We start from the raw sequence: 21,802 nt of genomic DNA, 5'->3' as shown, positions 1-21,802 counted from the left end.
TAGTGGTGAGTGCTTGAATTGGCCTAGCAGTCAGTCAGAGCTTCTGAAATGCTGCGTTGAGACAGGGCACCTGCGTTCACTGCAAGCTGCAAAGTGTGCGCATGCAGGGCAGACTATGCGTTGTCCCTGACCACAACGTGGGCTTTCGCCTTGGGGTGGTTTTTTTTTTTTTTTTGGCGTAGTCTTTAAAGGGGAACCTTATCACAATTTCAGAATTGTTAAAACCATTAAAAATCAGTTCCCAGTGGCTTATTATATTTTTCGAAGTTTTTTTCAAAATTTTACCCATCACGCAATATCCCTAAAAAAAAGCTTCAAAGTGCCTGATTTTAACCATCGTTATATACACCCGTCCATTTTCCTGTGACATCACATAGTGAAGCCAACACAAACAAACATGGCGGAAAGAACAGCAAGCTATAGCGACATTAGCTCGGATTCAGACTCGGATTTCAGCGGCTTAAGCGATTCAACAGATTACGCATGTATTGAAACGGATGGTTGTAGTGTGGAGGCAGGTAGCGAAAACGAAATTGAAGAAGAAACTGAAGCTATTGAGCCATATCGGTTTGAACCGTATGCAAGCGAAACCGACGAAAACGACGCGACAGCCAGCGACACGGGAGAAAGCGAGGACGAATTCGGCGATCGCCTTCTAACCAACGATTGGTATGTGTTTGTTTGGTATTAAAGGAAACTAACAACTATGAACTAGGTTTACAGCATATGAAATACATTTGGCAACAACATGCACTTTGAGACTGCAGACAGCCCAATTTTCATCAATTAATATATTCTGTAGACATACCCTCATCCGTGCTCTTTTCCTGAAAGCTCATCTGTCCAGTTTTGGAGTTGATGTCAGCAGGCCAGGGAAGCTAGGGTCGATATTCTTCTCTTGATCATCTTCGGTGGCATAAGGGACGGTGTGAGCCAAGACATCCAAGGGGTTTAGCTCGCTCGTCTGCGGGAACAAACTGCCGCCATTGCTTGCCGTGCTACCGAGGTCCTTTGTCCCTGAATTGCTCACACACTGCGGCAGATTCAATGGGGGTCTGGCGGCAGATTTCTTTGACTTTATCGTTGGAAATGCATCTGCTTTGAGTGTCGCAGGATATCCACACATTCTTGCCATCTCTGTCGTAGCATAGCTTTCGTCGGTAAAGTGTGCGGAACAAACGTCCAATTTCTTGCCACTTTCGCATCTTTGGGCCACTGGTGCAACTTGAATCCGTCCCTGTTCGTGTTGTTACACCCTCCGACAACACACCGACGAGGCATGATGTCTCCAAGGTACGGAAAACAGTCGAAAAAACGGAAAATAACAGAGCTGATTTGACTCGGTGTTTGAGAAAATGGCGGATTGCTTCTCGATGTGACGCCACGTTGTGACGTCATCGCTCCAAGAGCGAATATTGGAAAGGTGTTTAATTCGCCAAAATTCACCCATTTAGAGTTCGGAAATCGGTTAAAAAAATATATGGTCTTTTTTCTGCAACATCAAGGTATATATTGACGCTTACATAGGTCTGGTGATAATGTTCCCCTTTAAGCGACAACTGTGTGGTACTACTTTTTTCAGTGTTTGCTTTTCATCCATCTTCCGCTTGTATTCATCGTGTATCTCCTTATGATTCTTGAAGAGGTGGGAGATCAAACTGCTCGTATTAAAGGAAGACGTCTTGGTTCCTCCTCGCATAACCTACTTTTTGCAGTCATTGCAGATTGCCAGTTTTTTATCCGTCAGAGACACTTTAAAATAATCCCAAACCATAGACATGGTGTCGTTAGTCAGTCACCGAGCGAGCTCACTTGTTAGCCACGGCTACAGCACCGGCAACAACACTCTTGTTGTTGTTATGCTATGCTCGCGGCAGTTTGATGAGGTCATCAAGCGTCGCCAGTAAACCTCTCATGCTGCAGTCGTCAACTCCTGTGTTGTGTATGGGGAGAGGGGAGAGGGGAGGGGCTGCTGACTGGGAAACACAACTGCTCTGTACCACTCCGTACAGCGGCGTTTTAAAAAGTCATACATTTCAATTTTTGAAACCGATACCGATAATTTCCAATATTACATTTTTTTAAGCATTTATCGGTCGATAATATCTGCAGCCAGATATTATCGGACATCTCTAGTAATAAATGAATAAAAACACAACATAGTGAGAATAATAGTAGTAATATTGGCAATGAATTAGACAAGGATTGTGTCCGTCCATACACAATGTTGAAACAGGAGTATTTAATTCACTTTTTCCCATACAGACTTAGACTTAGACTTCCTTTTTATTGTCATTCAAATTTGAACTTTACAGCACAGATAAGAACGAAATTTCGTTACATAAGCTCATGGTAGTGCAGGATAAAAAAGCAATAAGGTGCATATATAAATAAATAAATATGTATAAAATATAAATATATTTATAAAATAAATAAATTAATTAATAAAATACAAGCAAAATAAATACAAGACAGACCATTGAATTATTAATAATAACCACAACAATACCATTACTATATTAACAATAACAGTAACAATAATACCGGTAGTATTTATATATTGACAGTCATCCACAAATTTACCGGGGAATATTTTTTTTTAAGCATATTCTTCATTTATTGGTACTAAATTAATCATTTTCAAGCATGACTAAATGAACTAAAAATATCAGCGCTGCAGTTGTACAGTACCAAACCAATCAAAGCACGCTGTTCAGTATCGGGGCCTCTGATTGGCTCAGCTTCAAGCAGCGTTACTATATTGGATTAAAAGAGTGTAAATGTGACTAAAGGGTGTTATTATCTGTCGAGAGGGCTCTCTCTCATAATGTTGAAAAACCTATTTAAAAGGTGTTAAACAGGATTTTATCTTCTAGCTATGAAAACATTGCGTAAATTAATATAACACGGTTGTGTCTGGGATCAGTTAACAGCAATAAGTGAGGGACCACTGTATAGTGCATATTTATTTAAAAAAAATTAAGAGTACACTGCAAAAAGTCAGTGTTCAGAAACAAGGAAAAAAAATACAAAAATGAGGGGTATTTTACTTGAACTAAGCAAAATTATCTGCCAATAGAACAAGAAAATTTGACTTGTCAAGACTTTCCAAAACAAGTCAAATTAGCTAACCTCAATGAACCCAAAATACCTTAAAATAAGTATATTCTAACTAATAACAAGTGCTATTTCTTGGTAGAAAAAAAAGAGACCTTTTTTCTCAATATGTTGAAAAATATTCTTAAATGAAGTAAATGCTAGTGCCATTATTTTTTACATAACAGTGACGTGCGGTGAGGTTGATGGCTGGTGAGGCACTGACTTCATCACAGTCAGATTTACAAACATATGAACCCTAAAGAGTATCTTATTCACCATTTGATTGGCAGCAGTTAACGGGTTATGTTTAAAAGCTCATACCAGCATTCTTCCCTGCTTGGCACTCAGCATCAAGGCTTGGAATTGGGGGTTAAATCACCAAAAAATTATTCCCGGGCGCGGCGCCACTGCTGCCCACTGCTCCCCTCACATCCCAGGGGGTGAACAAGGGATGGGTCAAATGCAGAGGACAAATTTCACCACACCTAGTGTGTGTGTGTGACAATCATTGGTACTTTAACTTAACTTTAACTTTACACATACAAACTGTAGCACACAAAAAAGCACATTTAATAAAAAAAATGTTATTATGGTCTTACCTTTATGTAATATATTGGGTTGGAGGCAATAACCAGGCGAGGTGATGAAGTACGTCTCTTTACTGTAGACTTCAGAACAGACTCAACACACTTGACGTCAGGTGCGCAACACCAAGTAAATCGTTGGCCAACCAAAAAGTAACCACAGTACGCTATAGCCAACATTAACCAGGAGATGGCAACAGACAAACATAGATCACTCTATTACATTCCTCCCCTTTTAGAAATGTAGAAGTTACTCAATAGAAATAAACAACCCAACCAAAAAATGCAGCAGCTCAATAAGAAGCCAAAAAGTGCAAAAACAATAATGTTCGTGTTGGAGGAGTTGTGAATGAATACAAATGTGAAATCCATGCTGCAGTCTGCAGGTGTACCTAATGTTGTGGCCCTGCAGTCATTCACAACTCCTCCAACACGAACATTATTGTTTTTGCACTTTTTGGCTTCTTATTAAATAACTTTTTTAAATAGATTCAATCTTGCACGTGGAAAGTTTAAGTGTGGGCTTTATTTGATATAACACTCCCGTCAGGGGGTGCATTCTACGGCGGGAGTGCATTCTCTACCACCATGAGGCGGGATTACTGCGAGCCTCACACAGTGCATCTTCGCAGCAGTTTTATGATTGCTCAGCACAAGAAATACGTTACACACATACAGTTGTTGACAAAATACACTGTACATTATATACCTCAGCTAACTAAACTATGGAAATGTATAATATAATTCATATAGCAATACGGTCTCACTGCACAGCAGGCCAGCAGTTAGCCGAGTCCGCAATCCATGTTGAGGCACAACTGAGTGACGTGCCTCAACTGGCTGCTGATCACCGCACCGTCTCTTCTCAGTATTTGAACGGCAAATGTGAAAATTCAGCGATTTTGAATAAAAATAATCTAAAACTGGTGAAGTTAAATGGAAAATAACTTTATAGTATAATCACTGGATACATTTAACAATTTTTTTTAAAATTTTTTTTTAATTTTCTTTCCATGATGCCTCACCTGCCTCTAGTGACTGCACGTCACTGTGACATAATGATATGCGCTCGGCATTACATTTCTTGAAACCAGCAAACTTATACTAAAAACTAGTTTATTGTTCTTAATAGAAAGGCAACAAGGCAACCGCTTGTTCCTCTCGGGGTCTCCTAGCCGCTCAGGCAAATCATATTCTCTAAAAATGCATTTTTCCATGGATAACATGACATCATCGCGCCAAGTGCGTGCTCTTTCAGTCAATTAGTGCGCATATATACAGCCCGGCCCTCCGCCAACATTTTTTAAATTGTACTTTTGAGGAACTTATCTGAATGTGCATGAACTATTTCTGTTCAAAATAGTTTGAAATGTCACATGTTAAATGTTTAAATATTAACTGTCAGTTTACTGTACTGTGCCAATTGTACTACTATATGAGTACGTATTTTCTATTTTTTTGAAAATAAAACAGCAAAGTCCATTTGGCTGGTATATGTTTTAATTAAGAGACAATTTGGTCAAAATCCTGATTTATTTATTTTTTGAATAAGAAATGATTACTTTAAAAAAGTAGTTTTATACTTGTGAGTGTTGATGACACAGCTTTGCAACAGTTGATATTCTATTTACTCAATATAGGTCATCAAATCTCAGCTACAAGCTGTAATATCTTACTGAGATCATTTAGGGCCAAAACACTTAAAACAAGTAAAACACTCTAACATAAAATCTGCTTAGTGAGAAGAATGATCTTATCAGACAGAAAATAAGCAAATATCACCCTTATTTGAGATATTTCATCTTACTTAGATTTCAGTTTTTGCAGTGTATTTCTGATAATAAACACATATCTTTTTGACTCACCAGAATTCACTTTCCTCAACAGTCTGTTTCTTCAGATTGTTCTTGTCCGCAATAGATAGAGTGGACCATTCCTTAGATCTGTGGAAGTACATGAAAAGAGAAGAGTGGAGTGTGCATTCATTTGCAATATTTATTAAAAGATGATGGCGCGTATTTTACACTTATATGAATGTATAACTTGAGTCAGCCATATTTGTCATTTATTCAATATAAGAATTGACTATGTCAACAACAACAGCTGGGAATATTTATATATTATGGGCACAAACGTTTTTTCCAGACTTTACTTTGGACTCCAGGGTCCTTTCCAGAGCACCTGTCCCCAGGGGTTACGTAGGCGAATCAGGCGCATCCTCCTGTCCTTTGCAGCCTCGTCACACTAGAAGCAACACAGTTCTCAATAACTATATATTTATATTTATATACTGTATAAATGGGTGTACCTCCTCCAGGGCTATGATGGAGTACGCATGTCCTCGGATGAGACCAAGTTCAGTGCGGGACTCCATTTCACTGGCTGAGGTCGCCTGGCAGATACATGATGAGATGAGATGTATTGTTTATTTGTTTGTTAGCATCATAAAGTAAAACAATCACATCTGTTTCCAATGCAACATTGTAAAAGGGGTGGCATAACTGTAGTAAAGGTTGGTGCAATAGATAGATAGTACTTTATTGATTCCTTCAGGAGAGTTCCCTCAGGAAAATTAAAATCCAAGTCTGGATAAAAATGCAGACAGGGGTTTGCAATAAATTAATTTTATTTGTATTACTCTATTTTCACTCTGCATGCTGTGCTGATAAATAAAATCAGTGAAGTTGTCACTAATGTGTAAATGGTAAATAAAAAGAGAATACAATGATTTGCAAATCCTTTTCAACTTATATTCAATTGAATAGACTGCAAAGACAAAATGTTTAATATTCCAACTGAGAAACTTCTTCTTCTTTTTTTTTTGCAAATAATTATTAACTTAGAATTTAATGGGAGCAACACATTGCAAAAAAGTTGTCACAGGGGCATGTTCACCACTGTGTTACATGGCCTTTCCTTTTAACAGCACTCAGTAAACGTTTGGGAACTGAGGAGACCAATTTTTGAAGCTTTTCAGGTGGAATTCTTTCCCATTCTTGCTTGATGTACAGCTTAAGTTGTTCAACAGTCCGGGGGTCTCCGTTGTGGTATTTTAGGCTTCATAATGCGTCACACATTTTCAATGGGAGACAGGTCTGGACTACAGGCAGGCCAGTCTAGTACCCGCACTCTTTTACTATGAAGCCACGCAGTTGTAACACGTGGCTTGGCATTGTCTTGCTTAAATAAGCAGGGGCGTCCATGGTAACGTTGCTTGGATGGCAACATATGTTGCTCCAAAACCTGTATGTAACTTTCAGCATTAATGGTGCCTTCACAGATGTGTAAGTTACCCATGTCTTGTGCACTAATACACCCCCATACCATCACAGATGCTGGCTTTTCAACTTTACGTCTATAACAATCCGGATGGTTCTTTTCCTGTTTGGTCCAGAGGACACGACGTCCACAGTTTCCAAAAACAATTTGAAATGTGGACTCGTCAGACCACAGAACATTTTTCCACTTTGCATCAGTCCATCTTAGAAGAGCTCAGGCCCAGCGAAGCCGGCGGCGTTTCTGGGTGTTGTTGATAAATGACTTTTGCTTTGCATAGTAGAGTTTTAACTTGTACTTAGAGATGTAGCGACAAACTGTAGTTACTGACAGTGGTTTTCTGAAGTGTTCCTGAGCCCATGTGGTGATATCCTTTACACACTGATGTCGCTTTTTGATGCAGTACCGCCTGAGGGTTCCAAGGTCACGGGCATTCAATGTTACGTGCAGTGATTTCTCCAAATTTTCTGAACTTTTTGATGGTATTACGGACCGTAGATGGTGAAATCCCTAAATTCCTTGCAGTAGCTGGTTGAGACATGTTGTTCTTAAACTGTTGGACAATTTTCTCAGGCATTTGTTGACAAAGTGGTGACCCTCGCCCCATCCTTGTTTGTGAATGACTGAGCATTTCATGGAAGCTGCTTTTATACCCAATCATGGCACCCACCTGTTCCCAATGAGCCTGTTCACCTGTGGGATGTTCCAAATAAGTGTTTGATGAGCATTCCTCAACTTTCTCAGTCTTTTTTGCCACTTGTGCCAGCTTTTTTGAAACATGTTGCAGGCATCAAATTCCAAATGAGCTATCCATCCATCCATCCATCCATCCATCTTCTTCCGCTAATCCGAGGTCGGGTCGCGGGGGCAGCAGCCTAAGCAGGGAAGCCCAGACTTCCCTCTCCCCAGCCACTTCGTCCAGCTCCTCTTGGGGGATCCCGAGGCGTTCCCAGGCCAGCCGGGAGACATAGTCTTCCCAACGTGTCCTGGGTCTTCCCCGTGGCCTCCTACCCGTCGGACGTGCCCGAAACACCTACCAAGGGAGGCGTTCGGGTGGCATCCTGACCAGATGCCCGAACCACCTCATCTGGCTCCTCTCGATGTGGAGGAGCAGCGGCTTTACTTTGAGCTCCCCCCGGATGGCAGAGCTTCTAAACCTATCTCTAAGGGAGAGCCCCGCCACCCGGCGGAGGAAACTCATTTCGGCCGCTTGTACCCGTGATCTTGTCCTTTCGGTCATAACCCAAAGCTCATGACCATAGGTGAGGATGGGAACGTAGATCGACCGGTAAATTGAGAGCTTTGCCTTCCGGCTCAGCTTCTTCTTCACCACAACGGATCGATACAGCGTCCGCATTACTGAAGATGCCTCACAGATCCGCCTGTCGATCTCACGATCCACTCTTCCCCCACTCGTGAACAAGACTCCGAGGTACTTGAACTCCTCCACTTGGGGCAAGATCTCCTCCCCAACCCGGAGATGGCACTCCACCCTTTTCCGGGCGAGAACCATGGATTCGGACTTGGAGGTGCTGATTCTCATCCCAGTCACTTCACACTCAGCTGCGAACCGATCCAGTGAGAGCTGAAGATCCTGGCCAGATGAAGCCATCAGGACCACATCATCTGCAAAAAGCAGAAACCTAATCCTGCAGCCACCAAACCAGATCCCCTCAACGCCTTGACTGCACCTAGAAATTCTGTCCATAAAAGTTATGAACAGAATCGGTGACAAAGGGCAGCCTTGGCGGAGTCCAACCCTCACTGGAAACGTGTCCGACTTACTACCGGCAATGCGGACCAAGCTCTGGCACTGATCATACAGGGAGCGGACTGCCACAATAAGACAGTCCGATACCCCATACTCTCTGAGCACTCCCCACAGGACTTCCCGAGGGACACGGTCGAATGCCTTCTCCAAGTCCACAAAACACATGTAGACTGGTTGGGCAAATTCCCATGCACCCTCAAGGACCCTGCCGAGAGTATAGAGCTGGTCCACAGTTCCACGACCAGGACGAAAACCACACTGTTCCTCCTGAATCCGAGGTTCGACTATCCGGCGTAGCCTCCTCTCCAGTACACCTGAATAGACCTGAGGAGTGTGATCCCACGATAGTTAGAACACACCCTCCGGTTCCCCTTTCTTAAAGAGAGGAACCACCACCCTGGTCTGCCAATTCAGTGGTACCGCCCCCGATGTCCACGCGATGCTGCAGAGTCTTGTCAACCAAGACAGCCCCATAGCATCCAGAGCCTTAAGGAACTCCGGGCGGATCTCATCCACCCCCGGGGCCTTGCCACCGAGGAGCTTTTTAACTACCTCAGCAACCTCAGCCCCAGAAATAGGAGAGCCCACCACAGACTCCCCAGGCACTGCTTCCTCATAGGAAGACGTGTTGGTGGGATTGAGGAGGTCTTCGAAGTATTCCCTCCACCGATCCACAACATCCGCAGTCGAGGTCAGCAGAACACCATCCTCGCCATACACGGTGTTGATAGTGCACTGCTTCCCCTTCCTGAGGCGGCGGATGGTGGTCCAGAATTGCTTCGAAGCCGTCCGGAAGTCGTTTTCCATGGCCTCACCAAACTCCTCCCATGTCTGAGTTTTTGCCTCTGCGACCGCTGAAGCCGCACACCGCTTGGCCTGTCGGTACCTGTCCGCTGCCTCAGGAGTCCTATGAGCCAAAAGAACCCGATAGGACTCCTTCTTCAGCTTGACGGCATCCCTCACCGCCGGCGTCCACCAACGGGTTCTAGGATTACCGCCACGACAAGCACCAACTACCTTGCGGCCACAGCTCCAATCAGCCGCCTCAACAATAGAGGCGCGGAACATGGTCCATTCGGACTCAATGTCCAGCGCCTCCCTCGTGACATTTTCAAAGTTCTTCCGGAGGTGGGAATTGAAACTCTCTCTGACAGGAGACTCTGCCAGACGTTCCCAGCAAACCCTCACAATGCGTTTGGGCCTGCCAGGTCTGTCCGGCATCCTCCCCCACCATCGCAGCCAACTCACCACCAGGTGGTGATCGGTTGAAAGCTCCGCCCCTCTCTTCACCCGAGTGTCCAAAACATGAGGCCGCAAATCCGATGACACAACTACAAAGTCGATCATGGAACTGCGGCCTAGGGTGTCCTGGTGCCAAGTGCACATATGGACACCCTTATGTTTGAACATGGTGTTTGTTATGGACAATCTGTGACGGGCACAAAAGTCCAATAACAAAACACCGCTCGGGTTCAGATCCGGGCAGCCATTCTTCCCAATCACGCCTCTCCAGGTTTCAATGTCGCTGCCAACATGAGCATTGAAGTCCCCCAGTAGAACGAGGGAATTACCCGGGGGAGCACTCTCAAGTACTCCCTCGAGTGAATCCAAAAAGGGTGGGTACTCTGAGCTGCGGTTTGGCGCGTAAGCGCAAACCACAGTCAGGACCCGTCCCCCCACCCGAAGGCGGAGGGAAGCTACCCTCTCGTCCACCAAATGAGCTAATTGCACAAAATAACAGAGTTTTCCAGTTTGAACGTTAAGTATCTTGTCTTTGCAGTCTATTAAATTTAATATAGGTTGAAAAGAATTAGCAAATCATTGTATTCTGTTTTTATTTACCATTTACACAACGTGCCAACTTCACTGGTTTTGGGGTTTGTATTACCGTCTTTCCTGTTTGGTGTCTGTGTGTTTCAGCACCTTTACCCTGTGTTCCTTGTCCTACCAGCACACCTGTTCCACATTGGTAATTAGTGCTATTTAGTTCTACCTTGTTCCCTGCTGTAGTGCTGGTTCCTTATCTATATGTCATAGTGTTCTGTTGCTTTCTGAGTTTGTGCTAGACCTTAATTACTTTTTCTTCTGCCTGGTACTTAGGGCTGGGCGATATGGCCTTTTATTAATATCTGGATATTTTAAGGCCATGTCACGATACACGATATATATGTGGATATTTTGCCTTAGCCTTGAATGAACACTTGATGCATATAATATAATTATTGGACATCCCTACATGTAACGCTGACAAAATAAATTTGGCCAAATCAAATGTCCACTTGAGAGAACACAGGTTCTACAGAATATACAAAAATAAGACTAATAGTAAAGGGAGAAGTCTGTCCTTAGCTTTCTGGAAATTTGGCCCCCAAAACAGCTTAGTTGAATATCCCTGATCTAGAGAGATCTGAATACTCACTAAATATAGCAACAAAGTCACTAAGTCACCTTTAACCGTTAATTTTACTAATTTTCATTAATTACTAGTTTCTATGTAACTGTTTTTATATTGTTTTACTTTCTTTTTTATTTAAGAAAATGTTTTTAATTTATTTATCTTATTTTATTTATTTATTTTAAAAAGTACTTTATCTTCACCATACCTGGTTGTCCAAATTAGGCATAATAATGAGTTAATTCCACGACTGTATATATCGGTTTATATCGGTATCGGTAATTAAAGAGTTGGACAATATCGGAATATTGGCAAAAAGCCATTATCGGACATCCCTAGAATTAATTCTTCCTTCATTTGTTACCAGATTCGCACCGTTAGCATCACAGCTAACGTTACCATGTCGCTACTTGTCTGGTACGCGGGAACGTGTGACGTTGCACACGTGACGTATGCATACTTGCCAACCCTCCCGGATTTTCCGGGAGACTCCCGAAATTCAGCGCCTCTCCCGAAAACCTCCCGGGACAAATTTTCTCCCGAAAATGTCCCGAAATTCAGGCAGAGCTGGAGGCCACGCCCCCTCCAGCTCCATGCGGATGTGTTGACAGCCTGTTCACACGTCCGCTTTCCCACAATATAAACATCTAATGATCGAGCTCGAGTTCTTGGTTTCTTATGTGGGTTTATTGTTAGGCAGTTTCATTAACGTCCTCCCAGCGCGGTAACAACACACAACAACAGCAGTCAAGTTTTCGTCTACCGTAAAGCAGTTCGTCTGCCGTAAACAGCAATGTTGTGACACTTTTAAACAGGACAATACTGCCATGTACTGTACATGCATATGTGACCCACCCATAATGTGTCACATTTTTGTGTTGATTTATTTATTTTATTTTGTGGTTTGAATTCGTTTTTGGAGCTGTCATTACACATTTATCAGTATTCACATTGGTCAGTAGGGGGCAGTAGGGCGTTTCTTCCCAATTGAATGCTATCACTTGCAGACCGGAAGTGTCTTGTCATTCTGATGAGCGCGACCAGTCTGTGAACAATTGAAACGTCCTGTGTGCTTTTTCCTCGCGTATAACAGGTTAGTTTTGGTGAATCAACTCACTGAATAATATCCATGTGATCTTTATAAGTTTAAGTACACATTCTGATGGTGGAGCCTAACTCTAAAGTGTTTGTGAGTTGTAGTTTGTATTTGTGAATGAATCCAGAGCACAGCTGCAGTAATCAATACAAAAAGGCGACGTGAGTGCGCAATGTTTATATAGGAACTTCTGATCCTAATTCAGACTCCCAAATTAGAGCTCCCGTTTTCTTATTGATTTTATAATGTATATTTGTATAATGTGTGTGTTCTGAAATAGTGACAGAGAATAGAACAAGGATGGACAATTTAACCCTTAACTCAACAATGAGTAGATGAGTGTTATGTGTGTGTATATGTGTAAATAAATGAACACTGAAATTCAAGTATTACTTTTATTTATTTATATATATATATATATATATATATATATATATATATATATATATATATATATATATATGTAATAAAATATATATATATATATATAGCTAGAATTCACTGAAAGTCAAGTATTTCTTATATATATATATATCTTAACCAGGTCCCCAACCACGCACCCCGCCCCACCCCCACCCCCCACCTCCCGAAATCGGAGGTCTCAAGGTTGGCAAGTATGGACGTATGTAAAAAGGTGTGCTTGTTTTACGTCCCTGTGAGAAGGAGATACAAGAAAGAGTGGGAAACGCATGCAGTGTAATGCCCGCAGCTAAAAGCAACTGCGTGAGAACGTATACTCGAATATCACGATATAGTCATTTTCTATATCGCACAGAGACAAACCCGCGATATATCGCCCAGCCCTACTGGTACTTAACTAAACAAACCTTCTGCCTGCACATTGCTTGTCTTCTCTGCATCCCGGGATCACGCTATGCGCCACAAGTAGTACGCCCAAGAGAATATTACATTTTAATGTAAACTAAACTGAATTAGTTTTTAGTCGCGATCCAACCGTACTCCAAAAATGTTGTCCTCGGTCCTCCTCTACGAGTAGGGACGGGCAACTAGAAAAGAGCACTTACATCAATGGAGCAGCCCATCAGAGAGCCTCTCTGCAGGGCCTTCCTCATGATGTGGTAGAGCTCCGTCGGGGCCTCGGACAACTCAAAGAACTCAGTGACTCCTCCAGTGAAGTCCTCCATGGCTTCCAGGGTATTCCCTCCTCTCAGGGCCTCATAGGAGCCGTTCAACCTGAAAGGAGGACATAGGAGTCAGTGCTTCGGACACGTCGTACCGAGGAGCTTATTCCTCTTACTTGGCGTAAGCTTTTTCCAAAAGCGCACTCCAGTACTCGTTCTTTCGGAACGATTTAGTGAACACCAGCTGGTTGTTGCAGGTGGGGATGCGGTCGTCGACGACCACGTCGATCCATTCGCCGTAACGCCAGAACTGAGGGCAGATAATGTCTTGGAATTAGATTCCTCATTTATGTTATGATAAAGGAGTATGCATCGTTGCATTATACGCACTGCAAAAAGTCAGTGTTCAAAAACAAGAAAAATAAATAAAATGAGGGGTATTTTATTTGAACTAAGCAAAATTATCTGCCAATAGAACAAGAAAATTTGGCTTGTCAAGACTTTCCAAAACAAATAAAATTAACTAACCTCAATGAACCCAAAAACACCTTAAAATAAGTATATTCTCACTAATAACAAGTGCACTTTTCTTGGTAGAAAAAAAATGAGACCTTTTTGCTCAACATGTTGAAAAATATTCTTCTTTTTTTTTCCCCAACTTTTTTTATTGGCATTTTCAAATAGACAGAAAAAAGTGCAAGTCGAAACAGTACAATTTTAAAGTCAGTAAATTATTCACACCCTTTCCCTTAAAACCCAAACCACCCACCCACCCTCCCACCCCACTCAGGTCCCACCAACGAGGGACAAATGGCACAATTATGTAACAAGTAAGACGACAAAGACGGACACATTCTCACACACACACACACACATACGAGTCCAGAGACCGACAGACGGGATGAAAAGGAGAGAGAGGGAGGAAAAAAAAAAAAAAATTATATATATATAAAAAATATATAATAATAATAATAAAATAAAAATGTAATAATAATAATAATAATATATAATAAAATAAAAATAGAATAAAAATAATACTAATAAATAAAAGGGAGATTATTCCTCATCTGCGTCTGGGCATAGGTCAAGAGAGTTGACTTACAGCAAAAAAGGACTCCATGAGTTTTCAAATGCTTGAGCCGAGCCTTTTAGCAAAAACCTCAGTTTTTCCAGTTTTAGATTGTAGAGAACCTCTCTAATCCAACGGCCATGTGATGGGGGGCGAGCCAGCTTCCAATTAAACAAGATCAATCGCCTGGCCAGCAAGGTCGTAAAAGCAACAGTGCGTTTTAGTGGTACCGGGCACATGTTATCGGGGCATACGCCAAAAATGGCTGATAAAGGGTTGGGAGGAAAGTTTTGACCGTATGCTTTTCCAACTGTGTCAAAAATGTCCTCCCAAAAGGAACATAGTTTAGAGCAGGACCAGAACATATGGACGTGATCAGCCGGAGATTGTTTGCATATATTGCAGGTATTGCTAACAGTGGGGTAGATTTTAGATAGTTTTGAATTAGTGTAGTGAATTTTATGGATTACTTTGCATTGGATGAGACTATGACGGGCACATATTGAGGAGGAGTGAACCAGTTTCAGGGCAGAGTTCCAGTGTTGATCGGATATGTTAAAATATTCTTAAATTAAGTAAATTATCTTGACATAATGATATGCGCTCGGCATCATGATTTTTTTTTTTCATGCTTGAAGTAAGAAATGATTACTTTAAAAAAAGTAGTTTTATACTTGTGAGTGTTGATGACACAGCTTTGCAACAGTTGATATTCTACAAGCCCCGTTTCCATATGAGTTGGGAAATTGTGTTAGATGTAAATATAAACGGAATACAATGATTTGCAAATCATTTTCAACCCATATTCACTTGAATATGCTACAAAGACAACATATTTGATGTTCAAACTGATAAACATTTTTTTTTTTTTTTGCAAATAATCATTAACTTTAGAATTTGATGCCAGCAACACGTGACAAAGAAGTTGGGAAAGGTGGCAATAAATACTGATAAAGTTGAGGAATGCTCATCAAACACTTATTTGGAACATCCCACAGGTGAACAGGCTAATTGGGAACAGGTGGGTGCCATGATTGGGTATAAAAGTAGATTCCATGAAATGCTCAGTCATTCACAAACAAGGATGGGGCGAGGGTCACCACTTTGTCAACAAATGCGTGAGCAAATTGTTGAACAGTTTAAGAAAAACCTTTCTCAACCAGCTGTTGCAAGGAATTTAGGGATTTCACCATCTACGGTCCGTAATATCATCAAAGGGTTCAGAGAATCTGGAGAAATCACTGCATGTAAGCAGCTAAACCCGTGACCTTCGATCCCTCAGGCTGTACTGCATCAACAAGCGACATCAGTGTGTAAAGGATATCACCATATGGGCTCAGGAACACTTCAGAAACCCACTGTCAGTAACTACAGTTGGTCGCTACATCTGTAAGTGCAAGTTAAAACTCTCCTATGCAAGGCAAAAACCGTTTATCAACAACACCCAGAAACGCCGTCCGCTTCGCTGGGCCTGAGCTCATCTAAGATGGACTGATACAAAGTGGAAAAGTGTTCTGTGGTCTGACGAGTCCACATTTCAAATTGTTTTTGGAAACTGTGGACGTCGTGTCCTCCGGACCAAAGAGGAAAAGAACCATCTGGATTGTTATAGGCGCAAAGTTGAAAAGCCAGCATCTGTGATGGTATGGGGGTGTATTAGTGCCCAAGACATGGGTAACTTACACATCTGTGAAGGCACCATTAATGCTGAAAGGTACATACAGGTTTTGGAGCAACATATGTTGCCATCCAAGCAAGACAATGCAGAGCCACATGTTACAACAGCGTGGCTTCATAGTAAAAGAGTGCGGGTACTAGACTGGCCTGCCTGTAGTCTAGACCTGTCTCCCATTGAAAATGTGTGGCGCATTATGAAGCCTAAAATACCACAACGGAGACCCCCGGACTGTTGAACAACTAAAGCTGTACATCAAGCAAGAATGGGAAAGAATTCCACCTGAGAAGCTTGAAAAATGTGTCTCCTCAGTTCCCAAACGTTTACTGAGTGTTGTTAAAAGGAAAGGCCATGTAACACAGTGGTAAACATGCCCTTTCCCAACTACTTTGGCACGTGTTGCAGCCATGAAATTTAAGTTAATTATTTTCCAAAAAAAAATAAGGTTTATGAATTTGAACATCAAATATCTTGTCTTTGTAGTGCATTCAATTGAATATGGGTTGAAAAGGATTTGCAAATCATTGTATTCTGTTTATATTTACATCTAACACAATTTCCCAACTCATATGGAAAAGGGGTTTGTAGTTTCAAGCATGTTTTACTCAATATAGGTCATCAAATCTCAGCAACAAGCTGTAATATCTTACTGAGATCATTTAGGAGCAAAACCCTTAAAACAAGTAAAACACTCTAACATAAAATCTGCTTAGTGAGAAGAATTATCTTATCAGACAGAAAATAAGCAAATATCGCCCTTATTTGAGATATTTAATCTTACTTAGATTTCACTTTTTGCAATGCGCGAGCGGTCATACAAACGAACCTGGAAATGGAAGATGCCGGCATAGTTCTCCGTGAAGCTCTGATCGGGGGGGATAACTCTGTGGAGAAGCTTCTCGTTCAGAGTCAGACAGGCGATGGCGGCGAGTAGCCAGCAGTCGCCTGTCGGCAACAGATTGAGACATCCAATAAGAGGCCGCGTAGAACGTCATACAAATCAGCGTGAATGTGGTTATCAGCTGGAGATGGCAGACATTTCTATTACACATTATAATGAGAAATATCTGAAACATCACCTAATTCTCCCTGACAGATGTCCGTCCTGGTGGCTGCATCCACGATGAAGTGAGGGTTTTCACATATTTCCTGGAAAGGAAAGAGGACAAAATAAAATTTGAAATAATAATTTACGCTAATGCATACTTGCCAACCCTCCCGGATTTTCCAGGAGACTCCCGAAATTCAGCGCCTCACCCGAAAACCTCCCAGGACAAATTTTCTCCCGAAAATCTCCCGAAATTCAGGCGGAGCTGGAGGCCACGCCCCCTCCACCACCTCCATGCAGACCTGAGTGACGTGTCAACAGCCTGTATTCACGTCCGCTTTCCCACAATATAAACATCGTGCCTGCCCAATCACGTTATAACTGTAGAATGATGGAGGGCGAGTTCTTGGTTTCTTATGTGGGTTTATTTTTAGGCAGTTTCATTAACGTCCTCCCAGCGCGGTAACAACACACAACAACAGCAGTCATGTTTTTGTTTACCGTAAAGCAGTTCGTCTGCCGTAAACAGCAATGTTGTGACACTCTTAAACAGGACAATACTGCCATCTATAACATCAATAACATATACGGCTTTTAGAGAGTGCAGTGCACAACTGCGCACACAACAAGGAGACGAAGCAGAAGAACGAGGAAGATACAGCCATGGCGACGCCGACGATGAGTAAGATGAAGAAATACGCTTTGTTGCACCTTTCCTGCCTGAATCAGGCAATTAGTTGCAAATCTTGCTTTATTGATTGCTTGCACACAGCCAATCCAACACAAAACAAACTAGTCCCGCCCACACTCATGCTACAGCTCCCTCTTTTCTCTCGCCCACACACTCACTGACGTCACTCACCTCACATGCTCACCTATTAAAGGGCCACACACACATACGCTACTCTCATAACAGCTTGTAAGTTCCAAGCCGCAGCTGCGATTGGACCTGGATAGACTCCGAGAAGAAGCAGTGGACTACCAAGTGCTTGGCACTGAAGATCTTCCTCAGGAAGCAAAGATTGACCGGTTTTGGGCCATGCTAGGGAGAGATGGAAGATTCCAGACTCTAATGCATTTGATGAAAGCACTTTTGTGCGTGCCACACATCAATGCATCATCAGAGAGGGTGTTCAGCATGGTTAGAAAAATAGTGACAGAGAATAAAACAAGGATGGACAATTCAACCCTTAACTCAACAATGAGTAGATGAGTGTTATGTGTGTGTATATGTGTAAATAAATGAACACTGAAATTCAAGTATTTATTTTATTTATATATACATATATATATATATATATATATATATATAATAAAATAAATATATATATATATATATGTATATATATATATATATATATATTTATTTTATTATATATATATATATATATATATATATATATATATATATATATATATATATATATATATATCTATCTATCTAAGCCTCCCCTCTTAACCACCCTTCCCGCCCCAGCCATTTTTTTTTTCATGCTCGAAATAAGAAATGATTACTTTAAAAAAGTAGTTTTATACTTGTGAGTGTTGATGACACAGCTTTGCATCAGTTGATATTCTAGTTTCAAGCATGTTTTACTCAGAATAGGTCATCAAATCTCAGCAACAAGCTGTAATATCTTACTGAGATCATTTAGGACCAAAACACTTAAAACAAGTAAAACACTCTAACATAAAATCTGTTTAGTGAGAAGAATGATCTTATCAGACAGAAAATAAGCAAATATCACCCTTATTTGAGATATTTCATCTTACTTAGATTTCAGTTTTTGCAGTGCACTTAATGTGTGTCCATAACTGCACTCAACTCTTGCACTTAATGGTGCACTGATTCTACGCACTCAATTTGTGAACTTATGTTATGCTCTTAACAAGTGTCAGGTTCAAACACCGAACTATTTCTTGAACAAGACAAGAAGCAAGGAATCCGTCAGAGACAGAGTTCAATTTTGCTCATGAAGAGGATAGGATAGGTCTTTATTGTCATTGCACAAGTACAACGAAACTTTGTTTTCAGCACAAACTCGTTCAAGATTAGACAAACAGTGTAGAAGGATGGAGACATAATCTGACAAGTTGGTACACTTTGGCATCCCATTTAGAACATTTACATAAGGATTGTTAATTATAAGCATCATTCCAAAAGAGTGCAGCTCCTCTTTATGTCCACTTAACTTGTGCACCAAACTTGTACACTTAAAGTGTGCACTTAACTTGTGCACTTAGCATGTGCACTTACCTTGTGTACTTAAATGAACTTACATTGTGCACTAAGTTAGTGCACTCATTTTCTCCCCTTATTTTACACAGTTAACTTGTGCATTTTATGTGTGCACTTAACTCTTATACTTAAGTGCACTCACTTGGTATACTTAAGTTGGTTGGTTGGTTCGTGCGTTGATTCACTTAGTGCACTTAGTGTACACACTTAACATATGCTTTTGATATGTGCACTAAACTTGTATACTTAAGTGCATTTAAACTGTGCACTTAATGTACCTATTTTACACACTTAAATTGTGCACTTATTATTTGCACTTTAACTTGTGCATTTAGTTAATGCACTTATTTTTCACATGTAACATGTTCATTTATGTTACGCACTTAACATGTGCACCTTGATAGTGTACTTATTTTACACACTTGATTTTTGTACTTGATATGTGCACTTAAGTATACCTAAGTTAGCTTAACTTGTACACCAAAGTGCACTTAGCACACTTATTGTACACACTTAACATATGCTCATGATATGTGCACTTAACTTGTATACTTAAGTGCACTTAATGTACTTATTTTACACACTTAACTTGTGCACTTATTATGTGCACTTTAACTTGTGCATTTAGTTAATGCACTTATTGTTCACACTTAACATGTTCACTTATGTTACGCACTTAACGTGCACCTTGGTAGTGTACTTATTTTACGCACTTAATTTTTGTACGTAATATGTGCACTTAAGTTGTATACCTAAGTGAACTTAACTTGTACACCTAAGTGCACTTAGCGCACTTATTGTACACACTTAACATATGCTCTTGATATGTGCACTTATCTTGTATACTTAAATGCACTTAAAATGTGCACTTAATGTACTTATTTTACACACTTAACTTGTGCACTTATTATGTGCACTTTAACTTGTACATTTAGTTAATGCACTTATTTTTCACACTTAACATGTTCACTTATGTTATGCACTTAACATGTGCACCTTGATTGTGTACTTATTTTACGCACTTAATTTTTGTACTTTATATGTGCATTTAAGTTGTATACCTAAGTGAACTTAAGTTGTACACCTAAGTGCACTTAGCGCATTTATTGTACACACTTAACATATGCTCTTGATATGTGCACTTAACTTGTATACTTAAGTGCACTTAAAATGTGCACTTAATGTACTTATTTTACGCACATAATGTGTGCACTTATTATGTGCACTTTAACTTGTGCATTTAGTTAATGCACTTATTTTTCACACTTAACATGTTCACTTATGTTACGCACTTAACATGTGCACCTTGATAGTGTACTTATTTTACGCACTGAATTGTGGTACGTCATATGTGCACTTAAGATGTACACCTAAGTGCACTTAGAACACCTATTGTACACACTTAACATATGCCCTTGCTATGTGCACTTAACTTGTATACGTAAGTGCACTTAAACTGTGCACTCAATGTACTTATTTTACACACTTAACTTGTGCACTTATTATGTGCACTTTAACTTGTGCATTTAGTTAATTTGTACTTGCACTTAACATGTTCACTTATGTTATGCACTTAACATGTGCACTTTGATTGTGTGCTTATTTTACGCACTTAATTTTTGTACGTAATATGTGCACTTAAGTTGTATACCTAAGTGAACTTAACTTGTAAACCTAAGTGCACTTAGCGCACTTATTGTACACACTTAACATATGCTCTAGATATGTGCACTTAACTTGTACATTTAAGTGCACTTAAAATTTGTACTTAATGTACTTATTTTACACATTTAACATGTGCACTTAACATGTGCACTTACTGTACCTTGTGTACTTAAATGCACTTACATTGTGCACTAAGTCAGTGCAATCATTTTCTCCCCTTATTTTACACAGTTAACTTGTAGATTTCATGTGTGCACTTAACTTGTATACTTAAGTGCACTCACTTGGTATACTTAAGTTGGTTGGTTCGTTAAAATTTATTTCGAACATGTATGCAGTTTCAAAATGATACATCACATATATTTTATTTCTCTTTATAACATGCCAGAAAAGGAATAGGAAACTTCAGAGGACTTATGTATGTTCACCTCTTGTTTTGAATTTGTAACATATACTTACACCAATTTAGTTAGTGTAGTTATTTCACACATATAACTTGTGCACTTAACTTGTATACTTAAGCATACTTAAACTGTGCACCTAGATAATGCAATTTTTTACAAAGTTGACTTGTGGACTTTACTTGTGGACTTAAGTGCACTTAACTAGTGCACTTATTTTACACACTTAATGTATGCACTTAATAGGCGCAGTTAACTTGTATACGTAAGTGCACTTAAATAGTGTATGACAATGTTAACATGAGTACTTAGATGGTGCACTTATGTACACAGTTAACTTGTGAACTTTACTTCTGTATGTAAGTGCACTTAAACTGGGCACTTAATGTAGTTCATGCACTT

The 21,802-nt window shown here is 40.5% G+C and overlaps 1 protein-coding gene across 1 annotated transcript in view; it reads right to left on the bottom strand.

Moving 5' to 3' along the window:
• The window catches only part of LOC133623909 (calpain-3-like), a 77,684-nt gene that overhangs the window by 40,448 nt on the left and 15,434 nt on the right, over positions 1-21,802 (bottom strand). Inside the window, exons 2-8 of the mRNA XM_072916257.1 lie at positions 17,127-17,196; positions 16,874-16,992; positions 13,480-13,613; positions 13,247-13,415; positions 5,992-6,075; positions 5,836-5,927; positions 5,549-5,626 (exon numbers count right to left, since the gene is read on the bottom strand). Coding sequence (XP_072772358.1) covers positions 5,549-5,626; positions 5,836-5,927; positions 5,992-6,075; positions 13,247-13,415; positions 13,480-13,613; positions 16,874-16,992; positions 17,127-17,196 — 746 coding nt within the window. The remainder of the gene's footprint in view (positions 1-5,548; positions 5,627-5,835; positions 5,928-5,991; positions 6,076-13,246; positions 13,416-13,479; positions 13,614-16,873; positions 16,993-17,126; positions 17,197-21,802) is intronic.

This window comes from Nerophis lumbriciformis, linkage group LG26 (assembly GCF_033978685.3).
Source record: "Nerophis lumbriciformis linkage group LG26, RoL_Nlum_v2.1, whole genome shotgun sequence".
NCBI classification, from domain to species: Eukaryota; Metazoa; Chordata; class Actinopteri; order Syngnathiformes; family Syngnathidae; genus Nerophis; species Nerophis lumbriciformis.
The sequence above is the reverse complement of the archived record's forward strand: the minus strand, read 5'-3'. Positions and strand labels throughout refer to the sequence as shown.